At 42.0% G+C, this 15178-nt stretch overlaps 2 protein-coding genes across 2 annotated transcripts in view; one reads left to right on the top strand and one right to left on the bottom strand.

The window, feature by feature from the left end:
- The window catches only part of ntn2 (netrin 2), a 30914-nt gene extending 16875 nt beyond the window's left edge, over positions 1-14039 (top strand). The window contains exons 3-6 of the mRNA XM_085466042.1: positions 1337-1486; positions 3860-3913; positions 8407-8481; positions 8565-14039. Coding sequence (XP_085322168.1) covers positions 1337-1486; positions 3860-3913; positions 8407-8481; positions 8565-8950 — 665 coding nt within the window. The 3' untranslated portion in view covers positions 8951-14039. The remainder of the gene's footprint in view (positions 1-1336; positions 1487-3859; positions 3914-8406; positions 8482-8564) is intronic.
- Positions 1-15178, bottom strand: part of LOC146702960 (alpha-1,6-mannosylglycoprotein 6-beta-N-acetylglucosaminyltransferase B-like) — a 96093-nt gene that overhangs the window by 22795 nt on the left and 58120 nt on the right. The window lies entirely within an intron of this gene.

Here is a 15178-nt window from a genome sequence, read left to right as displayed (position 1 = left end):
TCCCATTGGAGTCTGCGTGACTCAAATAATGGGGATTTTGCACTCATGATGAAGCATCAGATTTACATCTCGGCTTCAAACAGTGTGCAGCCACTTTGACACCTGTAGACTTCGTTGGCCTTGCCAGAAAAGGCAGACACGATTCTAAAGATCTGAGCTGAGCTAATCTCCTCACACCCTGCCGTCATGCAGACACTCTTGGGTCAGTTTCAGCCATTTAAACGCTCGCGTTGCCGATCCAACAGGTGGTAGGGTCCTCTCCTTTGTTGTAGCAACTTTAAAAAAAAAAAATCTGCGGGCGCAAATAAACACATTAACAGTTTCGTCAGGTGGTGGGAAGAAACCGTGGCATGTTAGCAGCTGCCTTTCCCTGGCAAGCTCTGTAGAAGTCTGCTGGATTACAGGGTTTTTCCCTTGTATGAAATATTGGTCCTTCTTGCCCTTTCTTGATAAGCCTGGACAATTACAACTATTGTGTTACAGCTGAGGCCCTTGCAAGTTTGCTTTTGCCTTTTTTTTTTTTTTTTTTTTTTTTTTTTTTTTTTTGTTAGTCTGAGAGTATTTTTCCAAAGTGTCAGACTGAAAACAAAGGGGGAAAAGGCAGAGTTTTCCTACTGGGTTTCATGGCTTATTGTGTTTTTGCTTTCACACTTCCTGTGTTCTTGTAAGCTTTTGTCAAATGGCTTCAACCAACACTCTAGGCCTCATATGATTAACTGCTCTTCATACATCCAAAAAAACTAATGAGTTAAAGTGGCTTAAATAAATCACCTAGAAAAGCAAACCTCAAAAGTCTTGCCAAAGTGAGGTGACCGGAGCATTGCCTGTTGGTGTTGGCATTTGGTGGGCATCCACGGAACTTTTGGGAAGTGATGAAACAGCAGAGCGTGTGTTACCAGGCAGGCAGGCACTAGGCTGCATGCAGCATTTAGGAAAGAGGAAACAAGCATTTGGTCTGCATCTCCTGCTGAAACTGATGCACTACATGCATCGTTCACCCGATCTAATAGCTTTCTGTGCTTTTAGTTGTCCTGTAATGTCCTCCACACAAATATCTTATTTCTCATCAGTTTTCTGGATATGCATGCAGTTTTTCACAATGCAGTAGTTTGAGAAACCTAGGTATAAAGGCTAAAGACATGTGGGCCCCCAAACATTCAGTATTAATGCAGTCAATCAATCATTAATCAATAATATTTACTGAATGTCGGAGGAGTTTTGTCTTATCATTTTGCATTTTGCAGCAGGTTTGATGAACTGGTATCTCTTATCTCTTTTATCTGCCCCACCACCCTCCATCCCTCTTTGACATCTTCCCCCAACCCCCCCACGCCAGCTTGTGACTGCCACCCTGTGGGCGCAGCAGGCAAGACATGCAACCAGACCACAGGCCAGTGCCCCTGCAAGGACGGTGTCACGGGCATCACCTGCAACCGCTGCGCCAAAGGGTACCAGCAGAGCCGCTCGCCCGTGGCCCCCTGCATCAGTGAGTAACTCAGACACACATCCACACGCAGCTACCAGTTACTGCATGCGACACTGATCAGATCGTCATGGTTAATTTTATCAGCTTGCCTGTGACTATTAAAATCTGACAAAAAGCATGATCCATAGCTAAAGGCAGCACATACCCAAACCATGAAGAATACAGAACATAAGTGAAAACATACTTTTATGTAGTCTTTCTGGCTATCGGACAGACATAACCCAAGTGTGTGTGTGTGTGTGTGTGTGTGTGTGTGTGTGTGTGTGTGTGCGTGCGCGCGCGCGCGCCTGCCGTATTTGGATATATTTGTGAGGACCAAAAATTGGAATGCTACACTACTTGTGGGGACAACAGTTAGTTATGGGGACAAAATGCCTGTCCCCACAAGTTTGAAGGCATTTTAAGTTTAGGCTAAGGGTTATGGTTAAGGCATTAATTTTTGAAAGGCTAGGGTAAGCGGCTAGGGAAAGACTTTTGTCAATTAGATGTCCTCACTAGGATATGAAAGTGTGTGTGTGTGTGTGTGTGTGTGTGTGTGTGTGTTGACTTGCATAGCCACTGAAACTGCAATGACATTTCATGGAGAAGAGCCCAAAACGTGAGCCAAACGAGCGCCCCAGCATAAAGTTGGGTTAAATTGAAACGCGATCCATGCTAAAGGAACAAAGAGGCATACTGTTGTTAACGCTTGTGCTGTTATTCTACTTTCTCTTAACTATGTACCATATGTGTTTGTGTGTGTGTGTGTGTGCTCTAGTAGCTGTGTTTAGGTTTTTGATTTCCTGTAACAAGCGAATGTGAGTCCACGCAAGTTACGAATTTTGCCCGTGGGCCCAGCACGTGTCTGTGCCACATTGCAAACAATCAAAAGATAGCCTCCACCAAATCAAGTCATGCCGCGCCGCCCAGTGCCGTGACCACACTGCCACACGGTGCCATGTTGTTCCTCTTGCATGCAGCTCCGAAGCAGATGGCGGATAGGCAAGAAGGAGAAGACGACCGTGGTCATGGATGGCAGACTATACTCGTTTAAGTGCCATTAGGTGAACTGTCTATCGAGAACAAGAGGAATAGTGGGTGTGGGCATGCTTAAGCTATGCACATTATGACAACCCTGTCTGCCATTATAGCCTGATGTCAGCATATTACCCCTGGAGGATACTGTATCCCAAGACAGAAGACAAATCCATTAAGAAGCCAATTAGTATGATGGCAGCAACCCACATCTGAATGATCCTTTCATCATCTGTCTATCTTCACAAGATGTGGCCATCGGGGCAAAGGGTCTCAAAGTGGCTTCTAGCAGCTGTGCCTGCCTTCACAAAGCTCCGTGCCCTTGTTTGTTTTTGTTGGCAGGGTGTCCATAATTTTAGAGAGACAACTGCTGCTTTTGCCTCAAAACAGCTTTCCAAGAAACCCCCCTCTGCCTCCTGCCAACACACTCTCACACACTCGGTCCAACCCCTGAACCTCCAAATCCAATCAAAAGCAGATCCTCTGGGTGGATGCTAAGCCGGCGTTCCAGTAATTCTGTTTACGGTAAAAGGAGAGGGGCCTGTTGTTAGCATTAGCATTTGTATTGGAAAGATGCATACGATTAAAGGAGTAGTCCTGGAGGAATTCTACAAGGCACTTTTTTTTTTTTTTTTTGTAGCCAGCGGGCACAACAAGGGAGGGCAGTATCTGTCTCAAGATGATCCCACCAAAATTGCCCCTTTGCCATCCGTCCATCTGTCTATACATGCTTGCATGGAGATTGCACAGCAGTGTTAACCCCACATCTGTTAGAGGAGGATGAAACTAATCTAGTGTAGCCACCTTGCCATTGTGTGCCTACTTTCAATGCGCTGACTCCTCCAAACTGGTTTATGGTGTGATTCTTGTGAAGCATCAACTAACATTGGACTTTGATTATTTCTTCCAGTTAGTCTGAAGATCTCCTTAAAAAAAGACACTGAAACCACTGCATTAGTCTATGGCATGTATGGTTTATTTGAACCGGTCTTCCCTCTCACCACCAATAAGTATTCCTGTCAGTCTCTTAGCGTTTATCTAGCACGTCTGTCTGGAAAGCCCTGTGTATTTTCATAAGTTTGACATATAGTACACCACAAACCTACTGTGTGGCAACCCTGATTCTTCTTCTTTTTTTCCCCAGTGACCTCAAATAGCACTTTTTACTTCTTCTCAGTACTATTTCCCATCCCACCCCCATATTTGGGATCACATTTAATGAATTTGGACACACTTTGTTTCTTTGACCACACGTGCTCTCATTGTAGGCCGGCAGCCAGATCATTTCAGACATACTTAAAAGGTGTGGACTTAGAATTAATCGTTGAAATAACTTTGTGTTTCTTGTGCGTGTTTCAGAAATCCCTGTGGTCAACCCCACAGCTGTCGTGAGCAGCACAGAGGAACCAGCAGGTTAGTATATACTCCTTGCACCTTGAGCACCCCTACTTTATGAGAGGAACAAAAACATAAAATACGTGTCCAGAAATATTAAATATTAAGGCGTGGAATAAATATTAATAGAGGGCGGGTTTGCTCATTTGAAGTTCTCAGGGAAACGATTGCACTGGGGACGGAAAAATTTTACATTGTCTTAAAAACCTGTGTCCTTGGCATAGTTTCCCCAACTGCTAGCCTCAAGTTAGTGGAGACACGCTGTGCTCAGACTTTAAGTGCAGCTTTAAGCCAAGGGCAGAAGATAGGCAGCTGAGGTGATTAATTACAGTTTAGTTGGGAGATATAGTGGAAGGGGAACGTTGCGAGGCATGAAAAGAGTGTTGGCAAGTAACTGGGGGAAATTTGTTCAGTCACTCCCTCTAACACTCTAGGCTTCGGTCAATTACCCTGTCCGCATTTTTCATTCTACAACTGTTTGATTTAAATGGTGGTGTTGATTTGGAAACGTTGATTCATTAGTGGATTTATATCATATATTATCACTGAAGCGGCAGACTGTGCACCCCTCCCAAATTTGCTATTACTGCCATTCTTTTTAAAGCAATAATGGTTTTCTTGTTTTTATGTCCTTTCTCTTCTAAAAATAATACGTATTTTCAGAACCCTCACAATAAATTTTCCAACTTTAACTTTCGACTTAACTTTCGAGGTTGCATGCTATAAATTTTGAGGACTCGATTCATAGAGTTCAAGATGTTTATAATGGCTCTTACCGAGGTCCACATAAAAGGCCAAAATTGGTTGTACACTCCAAATAAAAACCTCCAGATATGTCTAATAGTGTGAAATGAAAAACATTCTTCTGGTGGAGAATTCGTGAAGTTTCTAAGGTAAATGTTGTAAACTAGCTAAGCTAAGCTTACCGGTTACTGGTTAGCTTAGCAAAAAGTCTGGAGTATTCAATAGTGTATTAGCACAACATTAAAGAAGAAATGCATCAGAAATCATCTCAGAGAAGCAACTGATGCTGCTCACCAATCTGCGAAGTTGGAACTAGTAATTTGAAATCCATCAAATTAGAGAAAGATTATTCCACTGGTGAAAAACATTCAAAACCGTTCGCAGGAGTGGATGTCCCAGCAAATTCACCCCAAAGTCAAGACCGTACAATGTTTAGAGAAACTTCAAAACAGAAAGGCTACACCTCAGACTGCACATGCCTCAGCATGGTCAATGTTAAGTTCGTGATAATACGATTAGAAAAAGACTGGACAAGTATGGATTGTTTGGAAGTGTCTCCAGGAGGAAACTTCTTCTCTTTCGAACATGGCAGCACAACTCAAGTTTGCAAAATTGCATCTGGAAAAAATTCCTTTGGAAACATTGGAACTGACAGAGGGTGTACTTTCTTTTTACTGTGACTGTAAGTCCTGAATTTAATTTTCCTTAGACTCGCAGCTTCTTCACTCATTTACAACTTGTTCTGTATAACCTTTTACCGCCATCGCTTGGGTCTTTTTAACCCAAAGAAGCAGAGTCCAGCCCTTTCTTGTTTACTACTTTCCTGGGAAAATGTTACAGGGTCTAAGAACACAAGAGTCATTGATTGTCAATTCACCTCAGCTTCTACCAAACACACCAGCGCATTTCCCCCATCTTTCTCCTTCCTAAACTACCACAGAAAGAGCTTCACTATCAGAAACCTAAGGCCCCCAAAATCTTTTTGTGTAAGGGGCGTTGGATGCAATTTGTCCTTGTCATGGCACAGTGAAAGGGGCTCAAGGGAAAGAGGGCATCGAGAGTCTTGGAGCCAATTGTGCATGTTTTCAGCAGGCTGGCCTTCTGGGTCATTGGGCAATTCACCGAGAGCTTTTCCAGGTGATCACCCAGCAGTAAGTAGTGCTTCATGGGAAAGAGCATACTGTCGCCCCAGCCAGAGTTTCAAGAGCAGGTTAGCCACTGTATACAAAAACAGAGACCTACATACACAAAACAGCTGTGATCTAATGAAATCCATGCTCATCTCATGCACATGCACGCCTGTCACAGCTGCATGCATACTTACATGAATACCACATACTCTGTACTAATGAGAAAGCCCTTAAGTAGACTGTGATATTCTGCAACATTTATTTAAAGTAAAACGTACACACATGCACCACACACCTTTGCACTCATCCACACCTTCACTCATTGCAGCGTATTGAAAGTCATCTTCTTTCTCCTTTTGTGTTTCCCTTTCTTTCCTCTCTCTGGCTAATAAAATCTCCAGCACTCTGATATACAGCCAACCTTTCTGGACGTTTTAATGAGCTCCTCGGTCCCCCGTTTCTTCCTCCTCCTCAGTTCTTCCACAAAAAAAAATGAACAATACAACACCCTTTCACTCATACAACATTCCCAAAAGGGTCATTTTTCTCTTTTTTTTTGTTTTTAAACTTGGACATTTCATGTCCAGCGATTTTTATTTGGTTTTCTTTGGAAAGCAAAAACGGCTAAATGGTTATTCCTCTTGAAGGGAACGAGAGATACCAGTCCACTTACCAGCGTGTGGTTTGTTGGTGGTCAACTTTTCACGTCCCTTCATTAGAAGTGACTAAAACTCTGTTTCTTTTGCAATTTCAGTTCACCATTTTCATTTTTTTAAAACTTATTTTGTATCCTTCTCATAGATTTTTATTTTTATGCTGTGGATCCAAAATTCAATGAGTCACAGAATCCAGCAGCCTGTGTCAACCACAGATGAGTCTTACTAACAAACAACAGCATTTTTCTTTCTGCAGCTCCAGTGGCAGAAATTGAGTTAAAAGCACAGTGAATGCTTTAAAGTTTAAAAGGGATTCTTATCATTGTTTTAGCGCACTTCATCTGTTTAAGCCTATTTAATCATGCTTATCTTCTCAGTTTCCCTTTCCTTTTGCTCTTTGTTCTTGCAAAACATGTTTTCCGATCTCCGAGAATACAGACATGGCAAAACAAATATTTCAGGACTACAAGAAAATAAACCACGCGATGTAATTACATGCATATGCTTCCAAATCTTTGAAGGGTTCTATAACACAACTGAGAGTTTCTTTCCGACCTTTCTGGTCCATTGAAACTGCTGTACACAGCTATTCCTCAACATAAAATTACAAACTATATATATATATATATATATATATATATATATATATATATATATATATATATATATATATATATATATAAAAAAATTTGTTTTTTTTTGTTTTTTTTAATTTAATTCAGGTTGCAGGTAAGCTGTGAGTCATATAATAGAAGGAAAGGTGGCTGCTCAGGTTCCAAATGCTGAAATCAAGCGCCAAAGTGTTTCCAGCGCCACATGCCTGCTCTTTGGCCAAAATCTGCATGAGGGAAAAGCTGGATTGAAAAAGATGCTGGAGGACACAGAACAGCTAAACCAAACCGTGACTGGCCTTAAAGTCGGTCAGAAAAAGATCAGAGAATGGTCATCCAGCCTAGAAATCAATTTTGACTGTCATATTCATAAACGTAAAAACCACATCATTTGCAACCCCACCTACTAATGGTCAGCAGAGGTCATTGGTCCAGTGTGTGGTCTTAGTTGTCACTCTGGCAGCCAAGGCCTATCCACATTCATCCAACCATGACCTGCTTCCACCACGCTCTGCCTTTTCTCAAGGCCCCGGAGAACATGTCAAACTGAACACTTTTACTCCTCTGGTATGTTTCACTTGCCTCCCAGCACTGGCTGTTGCAGGGATTTGGATGTGTGATTTGTCAGAAGCTGTTTTTTAGCACACAAAAACCACACCAAGCCCAACTATTATTTAGCGCTGCTCCAGTTTTCCTTTCAGCCTTTGGCAACATCAGTCAGTTTGTAAAGGCAAGTATAAGTTTACTCAGTTATTATAGAAAAAAATACACATGTATTTAAAAAGTAGATCATGCTTTGATGTGTATTTTTTGTGTTTATAAAAAAATGTGAAATATATTAATGGGACGGGGAGTCAAAGTTGGCCTTTCTATATAGAAATCAGCACATATCACAATGTTATGTTTATATTTGCTTGATCACTGCGTTTTTATATTTTAAAGTGATGTGACACTAATTATGCATTACAACGTGTTAGTAAGACTGAGCAAATATGAAAGATTCATGTGCTCCTTTGGTACCTTTTTCACCAATACTGTGACTGTGCCTAGCCTATAAATGCTTAAACACATTTCCACCACAAAAAAGAAGACTGATGACTTGTGTCAAAAATCTGTCCCAAAGGGAGGGTTCACAAGTGACTGGCATTTGGAGTCTGCAGATTCTGTTGACCATGATATTCTTCCCAAAGAAATCACACCGACTTCTGTTAGTAACACTATGCAACATTTGGTTCCCAAATCTGTCAAAATGAAGGATGGTTTTCAGTGCACCAAGAGAGAACTGGCCCCAGCCACATGTTGGTGGAAAACAAGCACTGGAGTCACTGCCTGCATTTCAGGTGTGAACTTGGTTGTCCTTATTTTTGCAGATTGTGAGTCCTACTGTAAACCAGTGAAAGGCAACTTGAAGATCAACATGAAGAAATACTGCAAGAAGGATTATGGTAAGAGAGCAGAATTCCTTTCCATACCATTAATTAAAAAGCGTAAAGAGTTTTGAGTGTGTTTCTTGCAAATGTGTTCCCAGCTGTCCAAGTGAACGTGCTGGACATGGAGACGGTGGGTGACTGGGCCAAGTTCTCCGTTAGCGTGGTGGCTGTGTACAAGAGCCGGGGCGAACCCTTAAAGAGAGGTGACAACATCTTGTGGGTACACATGAAGGACCTTGCCTGCAAGTGTCCCAAAATCCAGATGAGCAAACGATTTTTGGTGATGGGTGGCGCTGAAGGTGGAACGGGCCCAGGAGCAGGTCCAGGAGTCGGGCCCGGAGGTGGAGCCAGCAGTCCAGGGGCGGAGCGCATAGGCTTGGTGGCCGATAAGAACAGCCTGGTGATCCAGTGGAGAGACGTTTGGACGAGACGTCTGAGGAAGTTCCAGCGCAAGGAGAAGAAGGGGAAGTGCAGCAAAGCATGATTGGGAAAAGCAGCGTCCATCCCTACCTCTCCCTCCACAGCACTCAATCACAAATCCTGACTCTTGACTTCTCTTATCCCCGGCCACTCGAGTCCTTTCTTCTCCTCCATTGTGGGAACGCTGCACATTACAAAGACTGCATGTACCCTGCCTGTTTTAAGGACCACGTTTTGTGTATATTGTATAATTATTTTCATTTTTATTTTTCAAGTTTTTTTCATTGTAAGGCCACTTGTCTATTTGTCCGATTGGTTTGCCTTAAAAAGGGACCATTAAAAAGGGTGTGAAGTGTAGACAAAAGCAGGCGCCATTTCCCCCCCTCGACAACGGCAACTGAACTGTCCAACCCCCTGCTAAAAAATACAACCCCCTGACCTCCACCTGTCAAAACTGCCTGTCTTCTGCCATTTTAAGGTATTTCCATGCAAGACTACCAATGCTCACCCCTCACTGTTCTCTGAGGATTTTATTATAGAGTGTTTATCACTTCACAGACTGATATCAGCAACAAAACAAGCTACAGATCTCCAGCTTGGCCACCTCACACTGATGACCTTCAGAATTTTCCTGTCAAAACAGGCCTAATTTCTCAAGGTCTTTGCAGTATCTTCTTTGGACTATAGGACTTCTATGTCCTACGAGGAACCAAGGGCTCCCTTTGCAGGGACATTTTCCACAGCAAACCTCAGTCACACCACCACTGCTGCTGCCGCCACCACCACACAGCCCTCACAGAATAAACTGCTCACGTAGGCTCTTATACGGTCAAGTGCCCGATGTCACTGCTCATACTAGAGTTTGTATATCTTGTGTGGCTACTTTGCTATCTCAGCCATCCACATCCTTATTTGAGATGTATCCCTTTGTTGCATTGGGCACGAGTGAGTCACATCGCAGGCCTCTTCACCACTGTTCCCTCTTATGAGTGGTTTATAAAGTCACCATCATGACTCATGGCCTGTCACTTTGTGGAAGATGAAGCGGCGCAGACCGAATTTCAGAACAAAACCAACTTTTCCATTGAGACTTTTGCGCTTCATGGATATTCTCTTTGCTGGGTACAGCTCTTCCAGACGTTGCTGTGTGGCCAGCGTCACTTATGTCTTTAAAAATGGCCGAACATTTCATTGCGTTGACTGATGAAGACTGGCAGGCTTTTGTTTGCCACAACAAGAGATTGAAACAAGAGTTCCTTTTTCATGCAGTAAAAACACAAAAACAAGTTGGATAAAGAAAAGACGTAGCTGTGTTGTTGGGTTTTTTCGTTTTTGTTTTTCATTCCTTGCTTAGTATTTCGACAAAATGAATGAGCCTGGAACATTTTTAGTGCTCACTGATTGTATTATGACATGAGAGGATCATATTTCAGTCCTCATGTGCTTTGTTAAGTTTGCATGTTTGTGGGGTTTTTTCTTTTTTCTTTTGCTGGTCCATCAAATCCTTACAGGGAGCAGAGAGAGGTAAACTAATATGAGCATGAAGATCCAAAGGAAAACTTCCCAGGTCATCTTCCACCACTTGCCCACCCCAAATGCATAACCCTGTCATGCCTTGCCAAATAAGAGTAGTCAGTTTTTAAATTCAATTAAGAGACTATGAAAGTCAGGACCAACGAATTAACCGCAGAGAGACCCATCTGGTTGCTCTCAAGCTTTTTATCTGCCTTTTGCAGTTATTTCATTTTGTAAACGACTTTACAATTTATTTAAATAGAGTACAATATAAACACACAGTTTAGTTGAGGGGCACATCAAGCTCACATAGCATTGAGTGTTCCTACAGGCATCTCATGCTAGCTTGTGGTTACGCTCCTTTGGCTTTGGCGGCATGTTTGGTTTGTCATTCCTCCAAAAGTGTCTCTCCTCTGCTCTCGTCTGTGTGTCAGCCACAAACTCCCTCCCTCCACCCCTCCCCTCCCCCCCCCCCGAATTCTCCTTTTAACCCATTTTGCATGTTGTGTATTTAGTGTTTTAGATAAGTGAAAGCACAGAAAGAGGCTTCCAGACTCCTCTGTGGTGTATAGTACTGCACTGTAGTTCTTGTTTTCTGAGAATGTAAATCAATCTGCAAAGAAAAGACACACAGGTAAATGGTCTGATTGTGTTTATGAAGTGTTATTAGAACTGAGGACGTCTAATGGCATGATATTTGATGCTGTTATGAACTCTGAACATGACTAGATGTTGTTCAAACGATTGTGGCTCTTCATGCTTTTCACTCTCATCAAGACATTTTTTGTTTTTGTTTTTTATAATACAATGCAAAAACAAGTTGTAACCAAAATGAATTATAAGCCACCACGACTTCTGATGTGTGACAAAAAAAAAGGTTTTCTATGGCACTATGCTGAGGGCACAAATCCCACTGATGGAATTTCTCAAAAATGCAGAAGCAGTCCTTTATTTATGTGTCGGCTGTCCTCTGTGACCTGTCAGACAGGTGGTGTTACAGTAGCACCCGTGTCCGCATCTTGGTATGTAAGTCTGGCATTACAATGAATTGTCAAAATATTTGCCTCAGCTCCTTGAGCACCCAACACCCTCGTGAAGGAATTCCACAAAATTCTTTCTCTTCTAGTTTTCACGTGATATGTCACACTATAGGAACGCTTCCAAAAGAGGCTTTTTCCGATGCCTGTTGATCATTTTTGCCAGTTCAGTTTACCCAAAATGCTGGATAGTTCTTAAACTATACACATGTATAACTATCCTGCCTGCAAATCTTTAGAGTGTGGCACTGCATGGGAACACATTTAGCCTAAGGGCCCCGTTGTACCAGCCAAGCAGATAAAAGTGTACAATCATGTCAGGTTTTACTGCTCACATGGTCACAGATCAGACGGACATGTTGTAAGATGACTTGGTGGAGAAAAAAGTATAGATGGAGGCGATTTCCCTTATATCAGTGCCGATGCAGAGGGTTTTTTTTTCAGAGTAGCAACACCTATTGTTCCGAGGAGTACTGTAGCAGCTTCCTGCACCATAAATGTTTAGGACTATGATGATGACGTTGCCTGTGGCGAACAAACAGACCAGCGTGAAAGGTATACTGAGGCATCCTGTCATGCAGCTACTGCGGACAGATCACACCAATCCACCACAGCAACTGATCTTGTCAATAGCAATAGGAAATAAGTTTCACTATAATGATGTTAAACAAAATGTTACTGGTGTGTCACTTCTGCCATAAAACATCTGAAGCCAGCAGCTGATGGATCACCATGTGTTAGCTAGCTAGTTTTAGCTAAAGCGCCCTTGCCTTTGTTTTAATAGTTGAGAGCTTTTTTACCTTCAAATCTAAAAGAGCAAATCAAATCAAGATTAAGCATGTTTGTGCTTTTGCACTGCAGTGTAAAGTGAAGGAATCTCCACTAAATGCACTATATGGACAAAAGTAGTTTACCTCACACCTACAAGAGCTGCTCAGGTACCAAAATCCATGTCGTGAAGCTCCTGGCACACAGCAAACAAGGTTTGCAAATCTGCAGTTACTGAGTCACAGGTGCACCTTAGCGGTTGCTCTGTAACCTCACATGGCCTTCCACTTTGTCACTATTTCTAAACACACCCATGTTTGCGATAATACCACCGATAGCTTATCGTAGAATATCTGGAAGAGGGGAAAAAATTACAAATGTGATGGATTTCAATGAGCTCTTTAGAACTGATCTTTCACAAATGCTTGTAAACGCAGACTGCGTTGCTAGGTGCTTCATTTTATACACCTGTGGCAATGGGTTTGAAAACACTTGAATTCATAAAAAGGTGTGGTCCAAAATTTTTTATCCATGTAGAGTTCAAGTAAAACATCACCAGAATGGAGCGGGATCACATCTTTGTGTGAATCCTTTAAAAGGGTGATCTAAACATTCATGGATTGTAAAAGATGAAATATTTACACGGTTCTCCTGCAGTTCTGTGGAGGGTCTGGTATGTAAGCTGGAAAAAAAAATACAGTTTTCCCTGCAGGCCTCTGCACAGGTCACATGATCGAAAACTACGAACCAGCTTTTCCTTTTCTTAAGTGCCCACCCTGAACATCGAAATCAAAATAGGTTAAAATTGGCCAGATTTTGTTCGAGTGGGGGGTTAGGGGGTGGAAGTGTAGCGCTTGTGAAAGCTATTTTGTGAGCCTCATAGAGAGAGCCATCCTGTTGTTTTATATTAACAAGCCCAGCAGCTTGGCAGTGGAACTGAGACCATAACTGCTTCACTTTGCTTCCTCCCCCCTGTGTATTTTTTTCCACAGCGTTTATAGCATTCACAGGTGTGTGAGTTTGTGTGTTTAATTAACCTTCCCGAGCAAACAAGTGACACACACAACTTGCAGAGAGGTGAGAGGAAACTTATTTGAAGTTTAGCGTTTTTGGGTGGGGGTAGGGTTCTGAAACGGTCCATGATGAAGAATTAAATCACACAAATTTTCTTGGTCAACTTCCCATTGTTTGTTTTTTGACTATTTTTTTTTTTCTTTGTGCACATGCGTCATTTTCATCCACACATTTGGCTTGTCCTGATGCATTTTTTTTTTTTTTAAATATTGTAAATATGTACTGAACTGCCTCTGCCGTTTATGTTGTCTTTTGTAAAGCATCACTTAGCCTGGGATGACTCACATTTATGGATGTACAAACCAGATGATTATGGATGTTATATGGATGTAGAAACCAGGAACATATGCTTTCGTGATCACGACCAGAAGACGTGGTTCAGATATTACACAGAATGTATTCCTTTCGGTTTTATGTTGTTTCCAGACAACAACCACCCAATTGTAAATGACTTTGAGGTGAATGGAGTAAAAACGTGACTGACTGGACCCTCTGCTTTTCCCATAGAGGTACAGATGGAAACTGACACACAAAGCCCACCATGTCCTGTTACATTAATGTCCTGGGAATAATGGTTCACTCACACAAAAATTGTCCACCTACCTTTTTGGGGGGAACAAAGGGATCCTGCCCTCAGTCTAGCACTGCTTTTCACTTCTGTTATATCGAAGTCTTCCTTGTACATTTTCCTCTGAGGCAATGAACCACTGACTTTTTAATCTAAATGGTAAAAAATAAATTATTAGGTAATGAACTGTGCGTTGTGTTGATCATCTGTCTCTTTAATAGCGGCTATTAGCCTTAGCTGCAGAAATTATATAAAATTGATCATGTGTGTTTTCTCCATTGCTCAAACACAGTTGGCACTGCTCTGGTATGTTTCCACTCACGGGGGCTAGATGGGGGTTTGAAGAAGAGAATATTGGGTAGAGCGGCTCCCCTCCTCTATGAACGCTGCAAGAGCTAAAGCTCTGTAAATAAACAATGAGGCGCACACACACAGTATATACACACAATTTAATGCGTTCCTCACCTTGGAGGAAACCCAACTCCAGAGAAAGGCTCAAAGCAGGAATCTCCTTACTCTCTTTCTCTTTTTTTTTCACCTACAGTGTCCTCTCTTCCTCATCTCCCCACCCACTAACCAAACAGGCCAGCTCCATCCATTCTCCTGAAGGTAAATTACAGGAAAGCAGTCATTTATCATCACTCTCCCCAGGCATGGCCACTGAGGCTCTGAGAATAGAGGTTTCACAGACTGGACACACACACACACTGAAACATATCTTGAATCTCTGAATCAAGCATCTCTCTCCTGGACATCCTGGCCTTCTATCAAGTTGCTGTTTATATTGAGTTCAGTTAACTATACACCAAAGCAAAACCGTCTACAACCAGAACAAAACTGAAAATCCTTTGTCCTGTAGGACATTCAGTCATTAAAGATGATCAGCATTTACATGAGCAAAATATTGCCTCAGTTCTTCGCTTCTTCTTATGAATAACAAAATAAAGATGTTAAGATGTTGTTTTACAAGGCACCAAGCTTTCTCCCTTTTTTTAATCTCTGTGACAACCAATAACCGAGTCCCAGACCCCAAACCCACTTTGATGTCACCCTTTATTTTGTAAAGTTCATTTGAAGCCTCAGCTTTAGCTTTTTGGCTACCATTAACTATTAACATATTGGGATGGGAGGGTGGAGTCCTAAGCTATCAATAAGTCCCAGTTACCTTGGTTAGCAAGGTTTATCCATAGACTATACTAGTGAATCACAAAGATAGGGGAATTCTGTCACATACAGTTTCCTTTTTCTTTCTTCAGTTAGAAACAACATTGAAAATTTGACATTTGAGTCTTCATAACAACATTTTACAAACTGCTGGTTGCTACATCGA

This window comes from Copadichromis virginalis, linkage group LG8, assembly GCF_057382275.1.
Source record: "Copadichromis virginalis isolate Kocher_CV1m ecotype Utaka linkage group LG8, C_Virginalis_male_GT1.1, whole genome shotgun sequence".
NCBI lineage: Eukaryota > Metazoa > Chordata > Actinopteri > Cichliformes > Cichlidae > Copadichromis > Copadichromis virginalis.
This window is presented reverse-complemented; position numbering and strand designations above follow the sequence as displayed.